The 26,787-nt window shown below is 32.5% G+C and overlaps 2 protein-coding genes and 1 long non-coding RNA gene across 4 annotated transcripts in view; 1 reads left to right on the forward strand and 2 right to left on the reverse strand.

The window, feature by feature from the left end:
* Positions 1–2,495: 2,495 nt before the first annotated feature.
* On the forward strand, positions 2,496–4,613 carry LOC145335417 (uncharacterized). 2 transcript variants are annotated; one of them, XR_013885215.1, is made up of 4 exons: positions 2,548–2,572; positions 2,848–2,894; positions 3,877–4,017; positions 4,439–4,613. It is a non-coding gene; the product is annotated as an uncharacterized LOC145335417 (long non-coding RNA). The 2 variants fall into 2 exon arrangements; XR_013885216.1 differs by lacking the exon at positions 2,848–2,894 and having other exon boundaries at positions 2,496–2,572.
* Positions 4,614–14,517: 9,904 nt separating this feature from the next.
* Positions 14,518–17,839, reverse strand: LOC145335244 (uncharacterized). Its single transcript, XM_080180979.1, has 5 exons — positions 17,757–17,839; positions 17,167–17,348; positions 16,225–16,363; positions 15,381–15,487; positions 14,518–14,811 (listed from the first exon to the last, which is right to left on the reverse strand). The coding sequence occupies exons 1-5, from the start codon at positions 17,831–17,833 to the stop codon at positions 14,705–14,707; spliced, it is 612 nt and encodes a 203-aa protein (XP_080037105.1). The 5' UTR covers positions 17,834–17,839; the 3' UTR covers positions 14,518–14,704.
* A 309-nt stretch (positions 17,840–18,148) lies between these two features.
* Positions 18,149–26,787, reverse strand: part of LOC145335245 (uncharacterized) — an 82,891-nt gene continuing 74,252 nt past the window's right edge. Inside the window, exons 7-11 of the mRNA XM_080180982.1 lie at positions 25,066–25,130; positions 19,972–20,150; positions 19,489–19,611; positions 18,829–18,933; positions 18,149–18,384 (exon numbers count right to left, since the gene is read on the reverse strand). Coding sequence (XP_080037108.1) covers positions 18,149–18,384; positions 18,829–18,933; positions 19,489–19,611; positions 19,972–20,150; positions 25,066–25,130 — 708 coding nt within the window. The remainder of the gene's footprint in view (positions 18,385–18,828; positions 18,934–19,488; positions 19,612–19,971; positions 20,151–25,065; positions 25,131–26,787) is intronic.

A 26,787-nucleotide genomic window follows, 5' to 3' on the forward strand; every position in this document is an offset into this window, starting at 1 on the left:
ATGTAGACAATTTTCCACGAATGTTAAAATAAAATTCATAAAATCAATACCAGTTGTGTTGGTCTGGTCCTTCAGCCCCTTCGGTGCTAACTAAACTGGAATTAATCTTATAATTTAAAATTTTCTATCCACGGAAAGCTGTCTATTACACGATGTAAAAAATAAAAATCCTAGATTTTTCTAAATTAAACAAGGACAATCAAATATGTCCATAAGTAGCGCAACAATAACAAGATCATAAAATAGAAACAGTATTTTCAAAAAAAAGGCAGGCGCTATGTAGTAACAGGATGTCTGTTTGTTGATCTGTGTATTTTTCTGCACTTGAGGGACGGTGGATGAAGAGGGATGTCGACCCTCTTATTCGATTTTAGATTTTAAAACAATATTTCTGCAATCCCCAAAAAGTTATAAACTTGTAAGAAGCTCCATTGTTAAGGAGAATTATAACAATCCGAGCGGTTAGCAAGATCCTTACACACAGACAGACACACAGAAAGACAGATAGACAGACAGACTTCCTGTTACTTTTACATAAGGACTACGCTCCTAGGGGCCTCTAGTGGCACTTTAAATTTTTTTTTGTTCAAGACTCTACGATACCTCTTTATTGCTTTCAAATTCTACGATATCTCTTTTTATTTCTCTTGGGAGGGTGGTGGTACCCTCACTCAAAATAGTTATAAACCTTCCCGGGACCTATGAGGAGATACCCTGTTAGGGAGAACCCGATCGGTTCAGCGGTTAGCGAGATCCTTTGGTACAGAGAGACAGACAAATAGACAGACACACAGACATACACACATCCTGTTACTTTTACATAAGGATATAGGATAATTTTCTCTGAAATCATCTGAAGTTAATTAATATTGAAATTGTTAGATGTCGTACGAATGGAATTTATTAAAAACTAATAACACAAATTCCCCTGGTTAATAGGGAGATCAAAATTGAATTTTTACAGCACATCTACTCTACACTTTGTTTGTGCTATCATAATATCTAGGACGTCCCTGTCTGAATCGTAGGATCTCGCTAACCACTGAACCAATATGGTTCCCCTTGACGGGATAGCTTCTCATAGTTCCTGGAAAGGTTCATAACTATTTTGAGGGGAGGGTACCACCACTCTCCTCAGAATAATCGACAAAATAAAAATAAAAATCCGCCCTGTGGATATTTTTGCAATTAGCTCAAAAATTTAACTAACAACCTCTAGCGGCGACAAAAATACTTTTGGTAAATCGCTAAATCTAAAATAGATTGTAGTGCTTACGTGTCCCTCCTCTAGGGGCGTAGCCGCTGGTTAGTTTATTTATTAGGATACGTCCCCACCTATTAATTGAATCAGAGGGAGAGGACATACCCTGACCTAATCTTTCCCGCATGAGTAGACTGTTCTCAGAACATAAAGTTGGCCAAACTAGCCTTCAGAAATACGACTAAATTAGTTATTAACAAGATTAAGTGGAATATGGCATTTCAAAGCTATTAATTTTAGTTTTTATTTATTCCACTGCCTGCATTTTAAAAATATTTTATTCTTTAAATTCTTTAAATTTTAATTCCTTGTTTTCGACCTTTTTAAAAAATGATATATCTGTAATACAAAGTAGCGATTACTATCTGTTCGTCTTAAAAATCTCTGGAACCGCTGAATATATATATCTATAATACAAAGTAGAATGATGTTTGTCTGTCTCTTTGTTTGTTTATACCGAAGGATCTCGCTAACCGATTAACCGATCGGGTTCTCCTTAACAGGGTAGCTTCATATAGGCCCCGGGAAGGTTTATAACTATTTTGGGGGAGGGTACCACCACTCTCCCCAGAAAAATCGACAAAATGAAAAATAGATGCTTCGTGCCTAGCCTCTAGAGGCGGATTGATTTGACAGGAAAATAGCCTAAAACCACCCCAAGACATATAGAAACCTGCTTTGTAAAGAATTACCCAATTCGGATCAGCATTTTCCGAGATCTTTAGCTACAGACAAAAAAACCCTTACTATTTTATATTATAGGATGACCACTTAAACTTAATGCCATACAGTCCACTCAATCTATACCTATTATTGTTTGTCGACAGAACGAGAAAGAGTTAGTTAAAGTACATTTGCGCCCCTAACATCTAAGGGGATAGCTGTAATTGGATTTGGGAAAGGCTGAAATGAGATTCAAACCATTCCATGACTTGAGTCAAAAATAGCTTAGAACCACCACGGGACCTTCTGGATGCGACTCAAAACTGGAGAACATTGTATTTTCAATAGTTATTGATATCTTTAGCTACAGACAAAAAAATCTTATTTCTTTCGTTTTATAGTACTTTTAGCGCTTCCACCGTCGATGTGAAAAGACCCATCAAGAGTTGTCAGCATCCCAAAAATTAACCTTAAGAAATAATATTTTATAATAACAAACAAATAAAAAAATACTGAAATTTAAAAAATAACAAAGAATTACAAGCTATAATGAACAGTTTAAAAATCAAATTATCAAGCTAATCACCAGAAAAGAATCCAAACAAGAGAAATTTTTGCCAGTCTTAAACCAACCACGATCGAGTGAAGGTGAGATAGTGATTTTTATAATTAGTTTAAATATTACTATATGCATGAATTTTGGCAATTTACATATATGTTTTAGAGAATTTGTTGTAAAACTCTAAATTAATTCATTTTTTCTCTAAAGTCAAGCTTGATTAAAATAGGCACAAATCTACAGATTTTTTTCTCCCATTCGTTAATATAAAGAAACAGGACCATTGAAATTAAGTGCAGTATGCTTAAAAATCCATGTATTGTGATTTATTGACAATTCTGTCTAATTAGTGAATTTAATTTAGTTTGGACTCGCTGTAACGTAAGAGACCTAAGAATATTGAAACAAGAGGTAAAAATCTTATTTATATCTATTTACACTTATAAAGTAGCTACGCTCCTTAATTCACTCATAGAGTAGCTACCCCTTAATTCACTAATACAGTACCTACGGTCTTAATTCACTTATAGAGTAGCTACGGTATTAAACAAGCTGTAGAGTAGCTGTGCTATAAACCCCTTATAGAGTTACTATGCTCCTTAAACGTCTAACAATAGGCTGCGCCCCTAAGGAAGCCTTGAAATAACCATATATTAATTTTTTTCTAATCTAGATTTGTTTGTGGAAGGCCGTTCCTTATTTAAACTATTTATGGAGTGGCTGCGCCCCCAAAGAAGGCCTAAAATAACTGAATATTAATGTATTCTAATCTAGATTTATTTGTAGAAGGCCGTTCCTTATTTAAACTATTTACAGAGTGGCTGCGCCCCCAAAGAAGGCCTAAAATAACTGAATATTAATCTATTCTAATCTAGTTTTGTTTGTAGAAGGCCGGGCTTCATTTGAACTATTTATAGAGTGGCTGCGCCCCCCAAAGAAGGCTTAAAATAACTGTATATTAATCTATTCTAACCTAGATTTCTTTGTAGAAGGCCGGGCATCATTTAAACTATTTATAGAGTGGCTGCGCCCCCAAAGAAGACTTAAAATAACTGTATTATTTATTTATATATCTAGAATTGTCTATGGAGAGCCGGACCTTGTTTTATTGAGTAGCTGCGCCCTAAGGAAGGACTTAAGAGGCCAAGCATTAATCTTCCTTTTTTTTTATTAAGATATATCTATCTATATGAGAGGCGGACTAAATATCTATTGAGTAGCTGCGCCCTAAGGAAAGACTCAAGAGGCCAAGCATTAATCTTCTTTTTTTATTAAGATATATCTATATGAGAGGCGGACTAAATATCTAAATATCTGTTGAGTAGCTGCGCTCTCAAATACAGGCCTATAAAGAAAAGTATCTAATGAAATTAATAGTTTTTTATGTATCTAGAAATTCGTTGATGATGCACTGCTGTATGGCTTAGGCGGACCTGTTCATCAGACTTCTGGGACAAGACAAGAAGCCTCATATTGGTCCACCCCAACAGAGCTGTCCCTGCAGTGTGCACTGTTTTACTCTACTTATTCTTAGGTAAGAAAAGGTAGCTATAGATACTGATAGAGTAAAGGGGAGCTTCCATGAATAGGGTTTCATCAGTTTAGGTATCTAAATAAACCCGAAGCTATACCTATACCTAAGACAGCCAGTACCTAATTACCCATACAGGGATGTAATGAATAGATAACCCTAACCCAAATAAGAGGTTCCTAGATGGGTTTGTGTTAAAAAAAATCGTCCTAACTTACCTATACATTAAACTCTATAATTCGTTGATAACAACTACAGCTTATGTTACATTAGAGTATCATCTAAAAGAGTAAACCTTACCCTAAAGGGTCAAGCCAATGAAAGGTATTTAAAGGATTAAACCAGCTTATTTAATTGTACCAATAAGCCTTCCAGATTTGTCCGGCTATTGGTTTCTCTGACTTATAATAGTTTATTGTTTCAGTATTCAACACAGTTGATGCAACCGTAGAGAGACACTGCTTACATGTAAATTAATTCATAACCAGAGTCCTACAAACAATTATTACCTACAATTTTAACCACCGTTTTATCTACATGTCTAATTTATATGTTACCTATATAATTATGTGCTATTATAAATAAATTGTCGTTTTTAATTCATTGTTAATTACTGGTGGAGAATCTAATATCCATACGTAGCTATGTAGCAGTCGATAGGGTATAGTATTCCGCGTAATATCTATAATCCAAAGTAGAATGATGTCTGTCCGCCTGTTTGTCCGTCCGTCCCGTAAGATCTCGGTAACTACTGAACCGATATTGGATTCTACTCTTCAAGGAATATACCTACTGGTCCTATGGTGGTTTTAGGCTATTTTCTTAGGGAGTGGGATATCCACAACCCCCCCCCCAAAAAAAAAAAAAAATTACCCCACCCATTTTTTCCCCGAAAATTTCGAATTTGATACTGGGGCAGCTCCAATTTTTTTAATTAAATTTATTTTTAATTACCTCTTGGGACAAACCCCCCTGAGGCTAGGTGCGAAGCCGCTAGTTCTTTTATAATGTTATATTTTTACAGATAATAAAGGGGGAAAAATTGAACAATCGCCGTCACTGACAGACGCTAACTATTATAGTGTAGCTTCGCTACTCAAAATAATATGCAGAAATACAGGAAAAACCAACCAATCTTTGCATTTTCCTTGTTCTTGGTCTGATTAATTAAAGGTAAGCAAAAATGTTTGAGGAAATTTTCGAGGCATTTTTTGAATTCTTTCTCGGTTTCTTAAAATAACTGTCTTGTGAGCGTTTATATCTTTATATTTCTCTTAGTTTATGCCTACTATCTATCTATCGAAAAAATTAGCCGTTTGACGTCATTAAAATGAGGGATGAGAGGAGAAGTGGGAAAAGAAACCACTTAAAAAGAGATGGATCTATTGACGTCACACGGCTAATTCTTTCGGACACTTCTATGTATATAATTTGTTTATTTCCCTATAAATTTTTCTTACCACTTCTCTTAAAGTAATAAAATAAAACAATTTCTCGTATTCATTCGAATCCGGTGGATAAGAACCGGTTCCAATCCATACGAAAAAACTATATCTAGCATCGTATTATATCCAGCTTTCTACGAATATAAAAATGTACAATCATAAGATGAAAACCAGTTTTTTTAGCACGTGCCTTCGGCACCTCGGGACTAAAATAACTGGTTTTCATCGTATAATTGTACATTCTATACCCGCGGAAAGCTGTTTATAATACGATGCGAGAAATAACTATTAAATTTTATCTTCTCGGCGAGAAAAAAAAAATGTGCAGAAATTAGTTGAAATATTTTTAAGAAATAGATAAACAGATGGAGAATTCGTATTCCGTTCCTGTAGCGAAGATATTCTATAACTAATACACGTCCGACCAACCAAAACATTTAAAACTACCGAAAAAAGTATATCAGAGTCATTTTGCTTGATTAAAATCTTAATAATTAATCCCAACTATTTTGTAAATAGCATAAAAAATGGTTACGGCTGACAAATTAAATACAGGCCATTGTAATAATATGACTATATCATATTCTTTAAAAGTGATCAAAAATGACATATTTTCCACATGACGCTCTTTTGCTGACATGAATACTTTATGAAAAAAATAGAGAGGTTTCGTGAATATATTTTAAAATATTAAAATAATTCTCCTTTCTACTTTCGTTATAATGTAAAAATGTAGTTATTTGTTTTCACTTTTTCTACTTACTAGCGGCTTCGCCCCTAGCCTCTAGGGGCTTTGCCCCAAGAGGTGATCAAAAAAATATTTTGGCGAAATTCGTAAAAGGACCAAGGAAATCTTCATCAAAAAAAAAATAGGACCAAGGAAATCTCTTGCAAAAAAAAGAAAACAAAAAGGACCTAGGAAATCTCCTGAAAAAAAAGAAAAAAAAGAAAATAAAAGAAAAAAAAATTGGGGGGGATTTTTTCATTTTTTTGGGGGTCGGGGGTGTCCCACCCCCCAAGAAAATAGCTTAAAACCACCACAGGACCAATAGGTATACACCCTGAAGAGTAGAATCTGATCGGTTCAGTGGTTACCGAGATCTTAAGGGACAGACAGACCGACAGACAGACGGACAGACGGTCAGACGGTCAGACGGACAGACATCAAGCTACTTTGTATTATAGATAAAAATTATAGTCATTATATCATTTAATTTTTTAAAGCGAAGCTTTTCTATAATTAGGGTCCGTACGTACGTACGTCCGTAACGGATAGCTTTTTTTCGTTAATTTAGGCATGTTAGAATTGTCCTATCGATTTCAAATTTTGCATGGTGATTCCTTTAGTAGTTAGGTACTATTAAGAAAGCGTGGCAACTCTATAATCATAACCAAAATGTCCGTACGTCCATTTTAAACATGTTGTTTTTTTTTACTTTTTTAACAACAAATTTTTATGTGATCTAATCATCCGATTGATCTGATTTTTGGTATATTGATTCCTGGGACAACACAGTATAATGTTATAAGCGGTGCAACTCTATAATCAAGTCCTAAAAATGTAAGTATGTCCATAAACATTATCCTGTTTTAAAACAAATTTACTGACAATTTTGCTTCGACTCTTATACATTTATATTCTAAGTTGTACAAAATTATTCAAATGGAATCTAATAGATAGTGATATTTGTACTAAATGTTATGTAAAAAATGATTCAGATCATGCAATTTTTTTCTGCAAATTCCCAAAATACTTCGCCCATTGTCTTGCTATTTTTCTAGATGAAATTTATTTCCAAGGTTGCCCTGAGTTCATTTTCCTTAAAGAAAATTTCTTTCTTTTTAACATCTATTATGAATGCTTTAAAGGTGACGATTTTGCTCAAATTTCGATGCTCATTTTAGCAGCTAAAGACAGGGCGCTAAAAATTAGTAAAGACCCTTGTCTATCAAGATGGAATGAAAACAATTATTTTTCTCAAACATTGCTTTTAGCTCAATTCTGTTCAAAATTATTAGATAAAGGTGGTATATCAACATATCTCATTGAAAAATTTATTAATTTTGTTTTGAAATATAAAGACAACACAAAATATTTTAGTATTTGATTTTCAAACTGTCTCCAAATATAACTAGATAATTTTTTTACAATATATTATAATATCGCTTGTTATTATCAATTTATGTGCTATTTTATAAACTGTATATATTAATAATTCAAGACTATGTGATTTAATTATGTATAGTTTGTTCTTAAAGGAATAAATTATTAAATAAGAAAAAAAAATTATTCAGTTCTTACACTATATAAGTGTTAATGTCCATTTGTCCTACCGTTTCAGTGCTTCGCTTTTATGGATGTTGTCATCCTTGTTTATATGATTTTAAGAATACCTTTTCTTTTTTTCTCCTTTTCTTTCTCTAGGTACCTAACATAGAAGATGACATTCAAATGATCTTTATCCCCTTCATCCCCCCAATTAGAAATATTATTTTATCATCCATTGTCAAATCCCCGTTTTAAAGTGGTGTTTATAGCATTTTTGGGAATGATTTCTAAATTTCTCAAAACTTGTCGTGTTAAACCTGGAGGCCTTTGGTTGACATACATTTTTCCCAATCAAAATTTTGTGTAACCATTGTTTCAACATAAGTATATATAGTTATAATGTCATTAGCATATGACATTAAATAAAGTGTTCATGGCTGACATATCATCGAAATATTAGAGTAAAACACTAGAGGGAGAAAGGGTTGAATAACTGTATCTTCCCATCGCATCAACCCTGTGCAACCTTTCTATTGGGTCATTGAAAATCAACCAATGGTATCTCTTACATTAACACAGCCAAGTATCAGAAAATAATTTAGAAGCAGACTAAAATGGTCATTGAAAAAGAAAGGGAGGCAGTTTTCTGTATATACATATATACGATAGATCTGATATCGAAATAACGTCATTATGACGACATTCTTATGTCGATATACACAAGTAGGAAGTCGACATAAAAACAATAAAATAGCAAGTCGAAACCATGTCAATAAGAGCCCTAAAGTCCTACTTGGGTGGCTAGTAATTTAAAAAATGCCTCTAAAAAGTGGCTATGCCCTAAAAAATGCCATACCATTACCTATACCCCTACCAAAAAACGCAGGGATCTTGAGGGATAAGACAATGAACGTTATATATTTACATCCCCAATGACTATAACTAAGTTACCCGTAAAGAAAATCGAAATTTTTGGTTACATCAACTGCTATTTTGAACCAATCAATCAAGATTTTTATAAAAGTACGCAAAGGAGAACCATTTTAAACTTTAAATACCATAAAAATTTACAGCTCAATGTCCCCTCCCTTCCTCCCTGACCAAAACTACTATTCAATACCACTACTAAACTATTGACCCCTAAATAGTTTTCAATAGCGCTGCTACCCTACAATCACGAAGGGCAAACGTCCAATGGGGGTGGAGGAAATGGGGATGTAATTCTTTACCCATTCAAAATTTTACAAAATACATTAGATTTATCCCCTCAATCATTTGAAACCCCTCCATTTATCCCCCTAAAAAGCTTGAACGTCCTTTTTTGTGAACTTTATATACCATATTCGGCACTTTCCTTAAGATTGTGGGGGGGTCCTAACGAAAACTACCCCCCTATTATCAATTTTTTTTAAAAAAGGGAGAGGGGTTCTTTTGTTCAACTAGATATTTTGAATTTAATATTCTAATTTTTAACGTAATCACTTTTATATGTTAATACTAGCTGCGCTACGTATTGAATTCACCAGTCTTGGTTTGTAAACCTATAAAAGATTTGAAGTTATTTCCTAAAAATTCCATTAACGAGTTTAGTTCTACCTTTGACTGCAGAAATAATTCAATTTTATTGTAGCGAGGCTACTCTATAACCTATTTCCGAGACAGCGTTAAGTGGCACTCATAAATGACGTCATACAATAAAGTTGACCAATGAGAGGCCAGTTTACACTGTAATTGACTAATAATGGTGAAATTTATACTAGCCTTCTATTGATTATTTTATCGTATGGTGTCATTTTTTTGGTGCCTCCCTACTTCCGTCTGTGCATGTCCGTCCGTCCGTAACGCTTAATGAAAATGGGATTCACTTGGCAGCTATCAGAGAAAGATAGTTAATTTTTTTTGAAGATTTCTCTCATAAATGAATATTCAGTAACCAACTCTCTTTGTCCGTTGGTCTGTCGGTCAAGCTTAGGGATAATTTTACTGATCAGTGAGCTGCTAATATAAAAATAACTTGGTCTGTCGGTAATGTAATTGTGAACGTCAAGCTTCTATATAAAGCATGTATTACTTTTTTATAAGCTTCTTTTAAAGATAGATTGGTGAATTTTGTTTTTGATATCATGCTGATCCAGTATCCCAATTTGTCCGTTTCCCTCCATCCACCTGTCACCTTGATACGGAATGGGGGAAACGTCTATTTCTCGGCTGCTATTGAAGACAGATGGCTGAAATAAGCACATAAAGGTTTCGTATCTTGTATCTTTTTTCTGATGTTGCAATCCTTATCTTATGTTGACTTTCTTTTTCTTTTAAAAAACCTACAAATGCGTCAATTCAATAGTTATCGGAGGGGGAGGGGGGGGGGGCGAATTCAAACCCTCTACTTTAAATTTTAGTTTTAAAAAGAAAAAGTCAATAAAAATTAGAGTTTTTTAAAGTTATTTCTCTTGGTAGAAGTGTGGTACCCCCAAAATAAACCTTTCAAGGACCTATGAGAAGGACCTTCACTGTAAAGAGTTCTGTATCGGTTCTGCGGTTAGCGAGATCTTTCAGCACACACAGACAGGCCGACATCCTGTTGCTTTTGTAACGATTTATCCGCTCCCTTCTATATTATCTATATCTATTTATCTCTTATTTAAATATATATTTATCCTTTTCCTTCTTTTATATATTTATCTATCTAAATATCTTTTTGTTTTTGGCAATTGGAAAACTTCTTTGCTCTCCAAAAAACTTTATTTTAGTTTAGGTTACCAAATGAATGGACTAGGAGAGCCCCGTAGGGATACAGCCACACAAGATTAGAGTTTCCCCACAGGGGCCCAAAACAGTCTTTTAAAGATAATTTAAGGATGACAACATCAAAAAACATCAAAGCATAAAAAAATGATGCATGTAAGGACAAGGATATTAAAAAATAACGAAACCTTTCTCACATATTTTTATCTCTTTTTATAAACTATGATTGACAGACTGATGGACAAAGTTAATTATATGCTGTATGCTAATTGGTATAGGGAGTCTTCACAAAAAAAACAGCTGCATATCTTGAATTCCACTTGAGAAAATCACATTTACCCATAGAGTTACGGACGATTACACAAAGGGAATTATAGAGTAGCTTCGCTACTAAAAAGTATTTTTGTATGGGGGGGGGGGGGGTTCTATACTCTACTTGTTCATTTAAAGGGATTATACCATTTCTTACTATATAAAGCGTGTAATGCCTTAAAAGGGCATACAAAGGCCTTTTTATTCTCCGTGGGGTCTTTTATGGACTCTTACAACAATATGGATATAGAATATGTGGATATTGTGACAGGGGATTTTTTGTCGTCAATTTAGGTTGCTAATATATTCCTCAGATATTGGTCAATACGTTCCTTTATGGTCAGGGGAAGCTATGGGATAAAGTCACAAGGAGAGTGGAGGGGTGTAGGTTATCATTTATATTAGCCAACTGAGAGAAACATTTTACCAGGGGATGTTAAAATTTATCACAATATCCACGCATTTTATATCCATTCTTATAAGAAAATGTTTATTTATGGACCTCTTGTAATTTGGTAAAGAGACATTAAAGTAAAAGAATAGAGGGGGACATGAACTATATGTGACTCTGTTCCACAGGGCGGGGACCCTGGCCCGATTTTTTATTGGGGAGGGGCTTTGAAATCAACTAATAGAGTCAGAAATACATATAAACGTAGCCGAGTCCCTACAAATGAACAGGAGAAATTTTTTAGCAGACGAAAAGGGTCTCCAGCACTTAAGCCAGATATTGGTCTGGATATAAACATACTAACATTTCATGTTATGCTTTTTAAAATTTTGCCCAATTTTCTTAGGAACCAGAATTTAACTTTCTCACTTTCTGAAAATAATTATTCGGAAAAGGTTTTGTGATTTTTTAACAAAAGTTCATATGTAGCATAAATGATGGCATGTCTGCTTGCTACCGGGGAGGTGCGGGTTTGAGTTTGAACCATATAGTGTCATACTAGAGACCTTAAAAATTACTGCTGATATGTCTGGCACGTGACACTCGTAGTGAGAGTAGGAGGTATGCCCTGGCTGGTTAATTCATTACCATGCACAGTTGGGACAAAGGTCGTTCATTAAGGGGTTAGTTCTCTGTTAAATGTTTCTTGACTTTATCCTATAGTGGGTAATACATCTCATTACAAGCGGATGATGCCCTTGGGTTCTCTAGATGATCACTTAAAATCGAAGGAAAATCCCGTAGCTGGACAAAGTGTCTTAAAAAGTCAGCCTTGTGACGTTATAAAAATGAGGGATTATCCATCTCTGTTTTAGGGGTTTTCTTTCCCACTTTTTTTCCTCTCATCTCCCTCATATTTATGACGTCCATGGCTGATTTTTGAGACACTTTCATCAGCTACAAAATCTCGCTCCAATGAGTTAATAACTAAGCAGTTAATATATGTTCATACATGAAATAAACTGATACTAACACTCAAAATGATTAAAAATTTATTAGCCAAAGTTCTGACATACATTTAATATAATTGATAAGTTTAAAATCGTATACAGATATATATGTACACAGAAAATATGGGTCAAACTATGATTTAACAAGTACAATTTAGTTCATAAGAAGCGTAGCAATAACAAATTACAGATATATTGTGAAATAGAACAGGGATCTAAAGGGATAAGACAAATAGATGTACATCTCTAATGATGATACACAAAATTATCCCTTCTGTAGATTAAAATTAATGGTTAAGATGTTAGAACACTCAGCTTAAGAATCAACTAATCAAAATTCACTAAAATCCCCAACGAATGAGAAAACTTTAGTAAACTTTGGGGACACCCCTCTCTAGAAATACATTGATATTGACATTATAGGCCGCCGGTAACCAGAGACCTCAGGGTATAAGACAATGTAAATCCCCATTGATAAAAAACAAAATTACCAAGATTCTTTTGGAAACCACTAGTTTAAACAAACCAATCAAAGTTTGATAAAAGTACCCAAAGTTTATAAAGCATGTATTCACAAAACTTTGGGTACCAGTATAATTTACAGTTTAATATCCCTCCCTGCGGAAAGACATATCCTAGTTATAAAGTAAAGATGCTTATCAATTAAAATATACATGGAAAATTTAAAACTTAATTGAGTAATGAGATATTGGTTTTAACACTTTCAAGATTTTATAAATATTTATACCAAAGTGATGGATTTAGATAAAATTAATTCAATTGAAGAAATTAGAAAAATTAATCTTCGATTCTTTTGAAAATTTGTATCTTCTTTAACCTTTTATAACTAACAGGAAAAAATATTTATAGAATTAGGAACCTTTTCCAAATAAACAAAAAGTTCATTTCATACAAATTAGAGAAAAATTTTAGAATATGATAAAAAAAAAAAAATTTTGTGGCAGTTATTTGTCTATTGGAACGAATCTTTTTTAGCGGCGAAGCTATTCAAAAACAAATCATAATTAATTTTGTTTGTTGATCTGACATTTTATCATAACTATATTAGTTTTATTAATATCTTAAAAAGGTACTATGAAAAAAGAACAAATACAAATGCATAAAAGTTCCGATTTTTTTAATGTTAAATTTGTTTTCAAATCTTCATATTATTATTATTATTAATTACAAAACTACTCTATAGTTATAAATGACTGTCTGTCCTAGATCTTTTTAGATACTCGAGTTAGACGACTCAAGTGTTTTGTTATTAGGCAGTTACTTTGTATATTTGTTGTTATTTTTTATTTCTTTGCATACCTACTATTGAATATTGTCATCCTTGTTTTAAAATTCTATTTAAAGTTCTGGCAGTTAAATCAATTAGGTAAGGTTAGCTATTGGAATACCTACAGTTGTTGGAGGTTAACTTTTAAAAATCTATGAACACTGAGAATAACTAATGGCTTCGCCCCTAGTCTCTACAGTGCGTGGCCAAAAATTGATGGGTTGTACCATACATTTAGTTTGTTTTATATTTTGTGGAAAGGGAGGATTAAATTTGTTACAAAATCTCTAAGTAGGGTGACATTAAACAATTGAATGGTACCAAAAGTCCACCCGTCTTTGAGATCTTACAGATAAACAGCCGCACATCCTGATAGTTTAATACATAAAATACATGATTATTGAATAATAAAGGTACATTTAATTATCACAGAACGAGTTATTTAATTTTTAAATTTTTGGGTGAATAATGAATATTTCAAATTTTCAATGCAAAAATTATTTTACAACCTTTCTTTACCTTTTAAGAGAAATTGCACATAACGAAAAACTATATTTTCTTATTTTTTCCAGTAAAAAGGCAGTATTTTGAGGTAAACTTTTTCCTATAACTGGCAGAAAAAAGCAATACATTTGTTTTCTTCAGAAGGGCTATTTTTATAATGTTTTATTGTAAATATGACTAGAATCTTATTTTATTAGTAAAGTTTGAACACAGTAATAGTGTCTGACTGATTATGACGTAACAAAAAAATTAGCCAATGAGAGGCCACTATTAATTTTACCATTGGTCAATAACGGCCTCTCATTGGCTATTTTTTTTGTTACGTCATAATCAGTCAGACACTATTACTGTGTTCGTAAAGTTTTTCAAAAATTCTATAAAATTTTGCAAAATCTTTTATAAATTTCGATATTTTTTTTTATAAAATATGCGATTTAATATTTTTAAAGATTGATAAAGGGGGAAGGGGGGATGTTGAAACATCGTAATCAAGGTAAAATCTCTTAAAAGCTTCCTAGAAAGGGGCCCAATAAAAAAAAACTAGTTATTTTTAATTGTTCTCAAGTGTCCATATACCTTAATTTACAAAATTCCTACAAATAAACCCTCCCCTTTCAAAAAAATAGTTTTCGTTGGTTTGACTTCTAAATAACATTTAATACATAATATAAAATATTTTTTTCACTCATAGTTTATGTAGCAACCATTGTTTTCACTTTAATTAGTTTAAAAGTAATTTATCACTATAAGTGTTAATGTCAGTGGTAAAATAAGGAAATAGTTTGTGATTATGGAGTGGCCTGTAGAACCAAGATCTAACTTCGCATATGGCTCTGAAAAAAATTCATTAATTAGTACATATTTATCAAAAAATATTAATATAATATTGTTTAAAGAATGCAAAAATCTATGAAAACCATCTTATTATATAAAAGTAAGATTTTTTTGTCTTAAATTTAAGATTTCAATTACTTCTGAACTGATTGAGTTCTCCTTTTTACAAAAGCTTTACTTAGGTTCCTGGATGCTTCTAGGCTATTTTTCTGGTTCCTTCTTACACTTCTCAATACATAGCCCCTAGAAGCTAGGGTCGCAGTAACTAGAAGTAAAATAAAGGTCGTGCAATCAATGGTTTAGTTGTAAGTTGGGTGTGTTAATACACTTCTAAACCTAGCAAACATTGCTCCCCTTAATTATCATTAGCTGTTTGGGTTGATTTACAGTGTCATAGAAGGTTATGAAGCGCTGGAAAGTGTCATGTGCAACGTCATAAAAATATGTCTAAATCCAACCTTTTTTAGGGATTTTCTTTACAACCTCTCCTCTCAACAAACCCTTTTAGACGTTTTTTTTATGACGTCACACTTGACACTTTCCGGCGCTTCATGGTAATGAAATTTACCTAATTCTGCATTCGGAAGATTAAGCCTGGGCATCCTCTCCAGCAGAGTGGCATTTAGCTCCTCCGGGTCCAGGTACTCCAGTTCTGGCTCTACCACCTCCATCTCACTAGGATACATAGATAGTTAGATAGATAGAGAGGTAGATAGATAGATAGATAGATTGATTGATAGATAGATAGATAGATAGATAGATAGATAGATAGACAGATAGATAGATAGATAGATAGATAGATAGATAGATAGATAGATAGATAGATAGATAGATAGATAGATAGATAGATAGATAGATAGATAGATAGATAGATAGATAGATAGATAGATAGATAGATAGATAGATAGATAGATAGATAGATAGATAGATAGATAGATAGATAGATAGATAGATAGATAGATAGATAGATAGATAGATAGATAGATAGATAGATAGATAGATAGATAGATAGATAGATAGATAGATAGATAGATAGATAGATAGATAGATAGATAGATAGATAGATAGATAGATAGATAGATAGATAGATAGATAGATAGATAGATAGATAGATAGATAGATAGATAGATAGATAGATAGATAGATAGATAGATAGATATTACATACCTTAAAGCTTGAATAAAATCTTGATTATGTTTATTTTCAGTGGTATCATTTCTCTTATTATCATCATAATATGTTGTTTCTATATTCTCAAGATAGATAGATATATAGATAGAAGATAAATAGTCTATACCTTAAAGCTTCAATAAGGTCTTGATCATGTTTATTTTCAGTAGTATCATTTCTCTTATTAGCATCATAATATGTTGTTTCTATATTCTCAAGATAGATAGATAGATAGTTTATACCTTAAAGCTTCAATAAGATCTTGATTGTGTTGCTCACTATTATGGTTATTTTCAGTAGTATCATTTCTTTTGTTAGCATCATAATATGTTGTTTCTATATTCTCAACTCCGGGGATGTAAGGGTCAGGTATAGAAAAGTCTAAATTGGATAGTAAAATGATTTTTATGTTAAATCCTTAAAATAACAGGAACTCTTAAATTGTATCAATCTGCACAGACGAATCTCGCTAACCGCTGAACTGATATGGTTCTCCTATATTATCTAGCTTCTCATAGACTATGAGAAGGTTTATAACTATTATAGGGAAGGGTTCGAAGACCCACTCAAGAGAATTCACCCCTAGTAAAAAATGAATCCAACCCAAAACATTTTTTTTTCTTTTTAAACAAAAATTTTTCATTCTCACCATTTCTTGCAGACAGACGGACGGACAATTTGAATTATGAGAAGCTTTGCTATTAAAAATCATTTGAATATGCCTGGTGTTTGAGGTGTATCCTTTTTTACAATTGGTTTGAACGTTGTTGTACTTGTTATTCCTGATTTGTCTACAGCAAATTTATGTTCTACAATTTGGATTTTTTGTCTGAAGCTAAAGATCTCGTATAATACTTGTACGAATTGGTTGAACTTTTCAGAGAAGCTTAATAAATGCCTTGTGGATATTTTTTCTCTTTACTGCCCCAATCTTCCCCTAAAGAATAGGGGAGAAACAACTAGTACTTGATAAAAAGTAAGAACTCTCCAAAAATAATATAATTACTAACAAATTAATTAAGAAGTATATATCGTCTTAATGGGTTGAAGTAGAACTGACATATTATCAACTTAATTCCTTCATAATAAAATTCATTTACATCAACATTATATTCAATAAAAACTTTAATACTGGAAACTTTTATCTCCCATATAATAATGAAATTTTTATTTTAGTTTCAAACTGTAGAGCATCCCTTTTAAATCTTGGCTCAAATTTCCCTCTTCAGTATCATTAGTATGAGTATACTCATGTTCATTCTTATATTTACTGCTGGGAGTTGTACTACCACCATTGGTAACATCATCCTTGTTATTCATATTGTCCATGTTAGCTTTGATGGTCTCAGTTAGAAACTCTTCAAATCTAGATATAGAAATAGATAGTTATTGTTTGATAGAGAGTTAGATAGATAGATAGATGAATTGAGTGCGAGACAATATTCAATAATGAGATCAATTAATTGATAGATCGATTTATCTATGCATAAATCAATAACTAAAGATACATTACCAGATAACGCATTAGATAGATTGATGGATTGATAGATAGATCAATAAAAAGATTCAAATGTAATATAAATAGATAGATTATTAAATTGATTAAGACAGATCAATAGATAGATTTTTATACCAGAAAGAGAAATAGCTGGACAAAGTGTCAAAAAATCAGCTTTGTGACGTCATAAAAATGAAAGATTATCCATCTCAGTTTAGTAACTAACTAACTAATAGATAGATAGATCCATAGATAGACAGATGGATAGTTATGTACCTGCTAGGAACTGAAGGAGTAACCCCTGTATGGTAAACATAAACTGCCGGGGCATAACTTGTTGTACTTCGTCGCATCAAAACATCACTAATTTCATATTTATTAATCAGCTGATTTTCTTAGTTTCGTACTTAATTCGTTCTTTGTAAACCATGAAAATTTATATTATTATATATTTTCTTTTGTCTGAAGCTTAAGATTTTCATAACTACTGAGTTTTACTTTTTTAGAGAAGCTTCACATAGGTCCCTGGTTAGTTATAGGCTACTTTTTAATAAGATTTTAGCTAGGGATGGTTTTAGGTTATTTTTCTGTCACAGCCACCGGTTTACACAATAAAGTAAGATAAGGACTATTAGATGCAATAGTAGCAATGAAAAGCTAAACACATGTCAATTGATCAATAAATGCCTTTTCGTAGTGAATGTATTTTCTACATTCTCTACATTTAATCCATCAAGATCTGCTCTTGTATTACCAGTTTCATCCACATTGTTGTTCCCGCCATTTTTAATTAAAATGTCGTCGTTAGTGTTTTCATTGGCGCCATTTTTGTTTTGAATGTCGTCGTTGTTGGTGTTTTCTTGGCTGGGATATTTGTTGATCATGTATCTTGTTGTTACAAATACTAAAATAGAAAATGATTGTTGTAATATTTAAAAGATTTATATTAATAGGTTCACATTTTTGGCTTTTTTATTCTAAAATACAATGATAAATTTGTATTCCCTTTAATTTCTTTCAAAAGTAAATAATACACTTCAGAATTTTATTTTTCAAATTAATTAAAAGGGATAAGACAATGACAGATAAATAATTGTATTTTCCTAATGATGAAACACAAAATTATTTTTTCTGTATATTACAATCAGTGATTGAACGTTGAAACGTTTAGACACAAATTTCATTTGAAGTCCCCAAAGTTGTTAAGCAAACGGAAAATAAAACTTTGATGACTAGTGTAATAAACAACCCAATGCCCCCTCCCTCCCTGAATTTTACGACCATGGTCTTAACTTACATCCAGACAGACAGACGAGCAAACATTGTTCAACTTTGCCTTAAAAATTACCTGAAAATTGCCCATCCATATCACTGGCAGAATTAATGATATCCTCACTTGTCTCTTCTTGTTGTATAGCTGACTCTGTGGCTGTCATTAACACTGTATTTGATCCTGATAACAAAAAATAGGTTTTTGGATCATCTAAAGAAAACGAAGTAATTCCTTGATTAAAACAGAAGTCACCTTTCTATGAAGGACATAAGTTGCCTTTCTTAAGTGAGAAATTATTAGATGAAGGGCATAACTCAACTCCTTTAACAAAGATTTTGCAAGATCAAGGATATAAGTAGCCACCCTTAACCACACAAAGCCTAGCTTTTCTGTCCTTAACCTGGCAAAATCACCCAGAATATATGTAGTTCTGCTGTGCTTCACATAGCAGAATTTTGTAAAATATAGCTTTTCTGTCTATACCTTAAAGTGATTTGTGAACGAATAGTAAAGTTGAGGCTTGCTGCAATCCCACAAAATGTTGAGTGTTCCATAGAACATAAATGCAGTCCTCAGATATTGGTCAACATGTTCCTCCATGGTTAGGGGAGGGGATGTGGTAAAGCTATAAACCGGGGGATGGGGGTATTAATACATTAGCCAGCTAGGAGAAACATTTATCAGGTTATGCGAGAATCTCTCAAAATATACACAAAATATATATCCACTATTTACCTGATCTAGGAAGTTCAGTTTCATCCCCAGCGCCATAATCATTATAATCATCTCTATTGACATCATCATTATCTGATGGAGTTTCTGTAGAATCATCTTGGAAGGGGATAAACAGTCGGGTCACTACAATTTTACATACTTAAACTTTTAAAAAGGAGCTTTCGTATAATTAGGGTCGGTCAGTACGTCTGTAGCTCTTTTTGTTTATTTAGACAAGTTGGAATTATCCTATCAATTTCAAACTTTGCATGATGATTTGAATAACAGTTAGGTACGATTTAGGAAGTGAAAATATCTCTATAGTCATTACCAGATAGTCCATATGTACATTTAAGGCATACTGATTTAACTTAACAATTTTAAGTTTTTCTTTTGTGGAATAATGATTCCTATGACAACATATCCTAAAACTTACTTAACTTAACCCATTAAAAAATAATTCTTTTTGTACACATATAATATATATAAGTTTAAGTATTATACCTAGTGGAAGAGGTTTTAGTGGTTCATCCAATTTCTGAGTCCCATCAGTTACGGCCCCAATATCATCATTATCATTTGGTATCTCGTTGTCAAGGATTTCATCGTTTTTCGTTGGCGGCGCAACTTCTTTTGCTGGGTTAACTGTTATTGGTGCAGAGCCGATATTCGTCCAATATGTTCTGCAAAAAATTCAATATTAGAATCTTTTTAGAGATATGTTAATAGAAGATAAAATCATCTTTATGCTTTAATGTATAGGTACACTATTCCAACTTATCTATAGATTTTAAATATTATACATTAATTACAGCTTTTAACAATAGTACTGTCGGGATTCTTATGACAAAAAGGTTAAACTTTATTTGTAATTATTACCATATTTACGAAATTTTAATAAAAAATTATGTATGTTGAATTACACCAATTAACTTCATTTTATGGGATCATATCATTTTTGTTAACATATCATTTTCAGTATTTAAATTAATTTAATAATTCAAACATCAAACGTTTTGTTAAGTTCAAAGTGATATTAAATAATTCTTTATAAATTTTTTTGTCCCCCTCATACACTTGTTCAATCAAGCAGTGTTTTAACTTTTCAACCAATAATTAGAAACTACCCAAGGGGTAATTTTATTCATGATCATTGGGGATGTAGATAAATTTAACATCCACTGTCTCATCCCTTAAAATGAAATGTAAGTAAATAATTAAAAGTATTTATTACTAATCAATATCAATAGCCAATATTACTTAGTAGATCTTATCAAATATTTGTAGTAAAGTATTTTCAAAAAGCTACAAAAAAGAAAACGTTCATATATCATATATCCGCTGAACCGATATGGTTCTCCTTTACAGTAAGGCTTCTTGTAGGTCCTGACATGGTTTTAGGCTATTTTATTATTTCTATAAATAAGTCCGGGTATGGTTTTAGGCTATTTTTCTGCTTTTCTATATTCCTTCGATTATAGAGCTCCTAGATGCTAGGGGCGTAGCCACTTATACAGAAATAAACTAACTAACGACTACACAAGCCCTCTAGGGGCACTTGAGTGAACGAGCGAAGTGGGAGGGGTTAGCGAACCTCCACTACAAAAAAAAATGAAGAGAATTTTCTTCTAGGAGCGATTTCTCCTGTGAGGGTGGTGGTACTAAAATAGTTATAAACCTTCACAAGTTCACTAGACCTATCAGAAGCTTCACTGTAAAGGAGAACTAAATAGGTTCAGCAGTTAGCGAGATTCTTTGGTAAAAAGAGACAGACAAACATCCTGTTACTTTTATATAATGATAAAGTTATTTTGTTTTTTGTACAAACGCAATTTTAGATTATTTGATAATAGAATGTAGGTTAAGTTTGTTTATGAATGTGTGTGTGTGTGTGTTTATGTATGTGTGTGTGAGTGTGTGTGTGTGTGTGAGAGTATGTGTGTGTATGTGTGTTTTTGTCAGTGTGTGTGTGTATGTTTAAGTGTATGTGTATGTGTGAGTGTGTGTTTATTTATGATGAGTAATTAAATGCCTTTAATTGCATTAATATTGGAAAAGGAATATAATTAAACAAACGCTTCATTTTAACCAGTGAGGGAGGGAGTTGACATTGGACTGTTAATTTTACTGGTACTTTTTTATGAATACATTTCCTTATTCAATGGTTTAATAGTTATTTCTCGCATCGTATTATAAACAGCTTTCCGCGGATATAGAATGTACAATCATAAGATTAAAACCAGTTTTTATAGCCCCGAGGTTTCGGCACCTCGGGGCTAAAAAAACTGGTTTTAATCTTATGATTGTACATTTTTATAATCGTAGAAAGCTGGATATAATACGATGCTAGACATAGTTTTTTTTGTCTGGATGAGAACCGGTTCCTATCCACCGGATTCAAATGAACTTGAGAAAAACTTTTATTAAATCTTGATTGGTAGGTTCAAATTGGCAAAACTTTTAAACTTTGTAAATTACATTGGTACCCAAAGTTTTACAACCACAACATACTTAAAACATTGAGTACTATTAATTGTTTGGTTATAAACTGGTAGTGTCTAAACCTTTTAATTAATAATTTAATCTACAGAAGGGGTTGATTTTGTTTATGATAATCTATGTATCTATTAATCTTTCCTTGTCTATCTATCTACTATCTAACTATCTATCTATCTATTTATAAAAATATAATGCATAACTAATCAAAACATGAATATTTAATAATTATTTTGAATTTGAGGTTAGGTGTTTATTTGATATTTGGTCAAATCAAACTTTTATTATAAGTAGTGAAGCTACTCTATAATTTGGAATGTTTAAAGCCTATTTAATAAATATGTCTATTTCAGGGAGAGAGGGGACAATGGATTATATATTACGCTTGTACCCAAAGTTTTAATTTGTTCTTTAAAAAAGTAGTACAAAAATTTTATCCTACTGAAGGGTTAATTTTATATTTATAATACTTTATTCTAAAACATTTAAAAGCTAAAATTTGTACATTGTATCATAGCATTATCTAAAATACTAAAGTTTTGTAAGTTCAGTAAGATCTAGAAAACGGCTGGAAAAAAATCATACGATTTTATGAATGGTCATGTTTACTAATATTATTTAAAATGTTTATAAAAGTTTTAGGTTCAATAATCTATGTACTAAATTATTTAAAAAGTATCCTTTATTTGTTTTATACCAAATATCATATAAAACTTTGTTTAATAAATTTATATTCACTAGCTTTTGTGTTCATATTGGAAAATACCCAAAAATATTAAAGAAAAACTAATTTCAGTATGGCTTTGATACTAATTGATGAACCATACTGAAAAATCATGTATCGTATTGTATTATAGACAATTTTTCACGAATAATAATATAAGATTCATAAAATTAAGTTTGTGAGCCTTCAGCCTTTTTGGGGCCAACGAAACTAGGATAATTCTTTCAAATTCATTTCAATATCCGCGGAAAGCTGCCTACAATAAGATGTTATAAATATCTTATAATTGTTTTTTTTTTTTTAAATACATATGTATCCTTGATATAGAAAAGCTCCGCCTTCAATAAATTATTAAAGTGTTTTATAAAAATGCAAAACAGCTATTGGTAAAGTCTCTGATTTCACCAGTAATGTATCAGAAATAACACCCTCAAGGGACGATGATAAACTAATGCAAGACCTAACTGTGTACAGTAAATGAAATTTAAAACAAAATAAAGTATATAAATTCTACTTTTAGGGCAGTATTTAAATTCAGGTGGTTATTTGTTTTTGTATTAACAAACATACATACAATTTCTGTCTATTGGCTGTTTTATCCCAGAGCCACCCCCCCCCCCGTACCCACACCAAAATTTACAAAGTACATTGCTTTCATTTCCGGCACACTCCCGCTTACCTGTATAGACTAGTTCTCACATATACACACAAAATTGCAGGGAGGGAGGGGTTATTGTACTGTAAATTCCACTGGTACCCAAAGTTTTAAAGAAACATTTTCTCATTCGTTGGCTTAAAACATTGAGTGCTTTTTTAAAACTAACAATGTCCAAACTTTTTAGCCAATAATTTTAATTTACAAGGAGACGTGTGTGTGAGTGTTCGTGTAGGAGGGGAGGGGGGGGAGGTGGGATTATTATTACTTGCTATAAAAAAGGGAACTGTACCCAAAATTTTCTATTTATTTTCCATTGTCTTATCCCTAAAGTTCCCTGCAGGATTGGCTTTGTTCCTAATTGAATCAATGAAGGGGGGGGGGGAGGGGTTATTGTCTACTTGCTAAAAAAATGGGATTGTACCAAAACATTGCATGATTAGTCTAGTGTTTGCTTTTCTATTTATTTTCCATTGTCTTGTCCCTAAAGATCCCTGCAGGATTGGCTTTGTTCTCACTTGAATTAATGTAGGGGGGGGGGGGGTTATTGTCTACATGCTAAAAAAATGGGATTTAACAGTTAGGGAGTTGAATCCATTTTTATAGAAGCAGAAATATAATCTATGATTATGGTTTGGACCCTCTAAAACTGTAATCTACCCTTCCACTTTCCCCTCTCTTGGTGAAGATATCTTCAACGCCGATACGATTTTTGAAATATAAGATTCCACTTTTGTCTCTCTTGTTGAAGATATCTCTACCAAGAGAGGCAAAAGTGGAATCTTAAATTTCAAAAATCGTATCGGCGTTGAAGATATCTTCACCAAGAGAGGGGAAAGTGGAATCTTACATTTCAAAAATCGTATCGGCGTTGAAGATATCTTCACCAAGAGAGGGGAAAGTAGAATCTTACATTTCAAAAATCGTATCGGCGTTGAAGATATCTTCACCAAGAGAGGGGAAAGTGGAAAGGTAGATTACAGTTTTAGAGGGTCCAAACCATAATCATAGATTATATTTCTGCTTCTATAAAAATGGATTCAACTCCCTAACTGTTTAACCCAAACATTGCATGACTAGTGTTTGCTTTCCTATTTATTTTCCATTATCTTATCCCTAAAGATTCCTCCAGGATTGGCTTTGTTCCTACTTGAATTAATGGAGGGGGGGCTACTTGCTAAAAAAAGGGATTGTACCTAAACATTGCATGATTAGTCTAGTGTTTGCTTTCCTATTTATTTTCTGCATTTCCTAGAATGTTGGAAAAATATTTCAACCCAAAAATGTTTTAATATCCTTATTTATTTTTATTAGTAGCGAAGCTACTTTATAATACTAAATGGACGTCTGTCAGCTGTGTTTTTCTCGGCTGTTACTTAAGATAGACAGCTTAAATTTGTTAAAAATATTCCATGTAAAGAAACTAAATTCGTTGTCCGGTCTGTCAATATTTTTCTTCAGGATAAAATCTTAACTATATGGCTACTATATATTAGAGAAACATAGCTTTATCTTCTGCTATTTAAGATAGAGGACCAATTATTTTGGTGAAAATAGCTGACAAACGTACATTTACACTGTTCATAACTGTCTGCTGGTTGCTACTGTTATGGAATACATATTTTTTGTACAAGAAGTATAATTGGCTTTCATAGCTAAAAATCTACTCTATGACTCTTTATATTATCTATCCATATTTCTATCTATTTACTTATAAACTTACTTATAGTCCATAACCACTGTAGCTCTGATAAGAATAATCCCGCTGTATGTATCTGGAGGCTTCCACTAAACAAAGAAAAGAATAATTTGTATGGTAGTTTCCCTCAAAGTCCCTGGTAGAGCACAGATAGTCCTCCCCCCCCCCCCCCCCTCTAAATCACTTATTTCAAATATATAATTGTAATGGGGCGGAGTAGTTTGCATTTGTTTGGTAATTACTTTAGAAGATAGTACAGGTTAGGTAAAATTGAGTGCTGAGTTACCACGCAGGGTTGGGGCGTATAGGCCTCGCAGTGGTGGGCCCCCATAGGGGTTTTTCCATATTTTCAATTTGTTGTAATAGAAGGAGGAAGAGATTCAGTGCTTGATAGATGCTTTAAAAGAAATCACTGGTTCTTTTAAATATCAAAGCTATAATTCACTTTGTCTGTCTGTTTGTTTCAAGATGGAAATAGAATCATTTTATATGCTATGAATTTTAAAAAAGAAATGTGAGTTTTTGGCTATTAAACAACCTAAAGTGACTTTAATTATTTACTTTAATAGCATTATGTCTACAAAATATCAGTAATTACCACTTTTAGTGCAAAAAATCCAGTCAATATAGACCATTGAAAATTATAAACTTATAAGTTCCCATACTTAATGTTGTATCTATTTATCATACAGAGTTTCAAGGTTGATAGAATGGGGTTTTTGTGCATAAAAACAAGGATAATATTAATCATATCCGTAAGAAGCGGAAAGAGAGAGGGGACAATGGGCTGTTTATTACACTAGTCTCCAAAGTTTTATAATAACTTATTCTTATTCGTTGAAATAAGAACCTTGGAAACTTTAAAGAATTTTGGTGGATTCATTAAGTTGAGTGTTCTTACGTTTCAGCCACTCATTTTAATCTACAGAAGGTCAGTTTTGTGTATCATCATTGGGGATGTACATCAATTTATCGGCCATTGGCTTATCCCTTTAGATCCCTGCGTAAGAAGGCAATAAGGATGACTTAAAACTGTATATTTTTTACGGCAAAATTGTATTAAATAGCAGCTTCACCGCTAATTACCCAAAAATTTGTCATTTACCAAATTTCAAGGACGAGTACTTGAAGTTATGGTTTTTATTGAAAATCATTTAAACTAATATTTATCCGGCAGTTTCTCTCAAAGTGCCTAGAGAGCAGAGAAACCCCTTTTCCCTTATTTTTAAAAAAAGGAGGGTGGGAAGTCTTTATGTTTTATCTCATGTAAGGTTAGGTTACATTGACTATACAGGGTAGCCCCGCATGGTTTGGGAATCGCAGATATAACCCCTGTAAGAAAAAAAACTAGAGTGAGGGAGAGGTAAAAGGGGGTTCTTTGCATGCTAGGCACTTTAAGGGAAATCATATATGAATATCCAAAACCCAAAACGAACTTGAAAATTTACATTAATCCTATTGACTTTTCTCAAAAAAAGCATAATAAGCTGTTACTGAGATCTTAAATTTCAATTATAAACAGACATATAGACATTTTATTGCTTTTTACCATTCTATTTTTTTTTGTCTAATTTTAACAGTTAGGGAGTTGAATCCATTTTTATAGAAGCAGAAACATAATCTATGATTATGGTTTGGACCCTCTAAAACTGTTATCTACCCTTCCACTTTCCCCTCTCTTGGTGAAGATATCTTCAACGCCGATACTATTTTTGAAATGTAAGATTCCACTTTTGCCTCTCTTGG

This window comes from Acartia tonsa, chromosome 13 (assembly GCF_053477335.1).
Source record: "Acartia tonsa isolate MP-2025a chromosome 13, ASM5347733v1, whole genome shotgun sequence".
NCBI classification, from domain to species: Eukaryota; Metazoa; Arthropoda; class Copepoda; order Calanoida; family Acartiidae; genus Acartia; species Acartia tonsa.

What these genes read in the sequence shown, in the direction of transcription:
- LOC145335244 (XM_080180979.1), bottom strand. Translation starts at nt 17,833, where the DNA reads ATGCGACGAAGTACAACAAGTTATGCCCCGGCAGTTTATGTTTACCAT. An exon ending in TTTAAAAGGGATGCTCTACA is followed by an intron (nt 16,364 to 17,166) that starts GTTTGAAACTAA and finishes TATCCAATTTAG; the next exon opens with ACTTTTCTATACCTGACCCT. An exon ending in GATCTTATTGAAGCTTTAAG is followed by an intron (nt 15,488 to 16,224) that starts GTATAAACTATC and finishes TATGTATCCTAG; the next exon opens with TGAGATGGAGGTGGTAGAGC.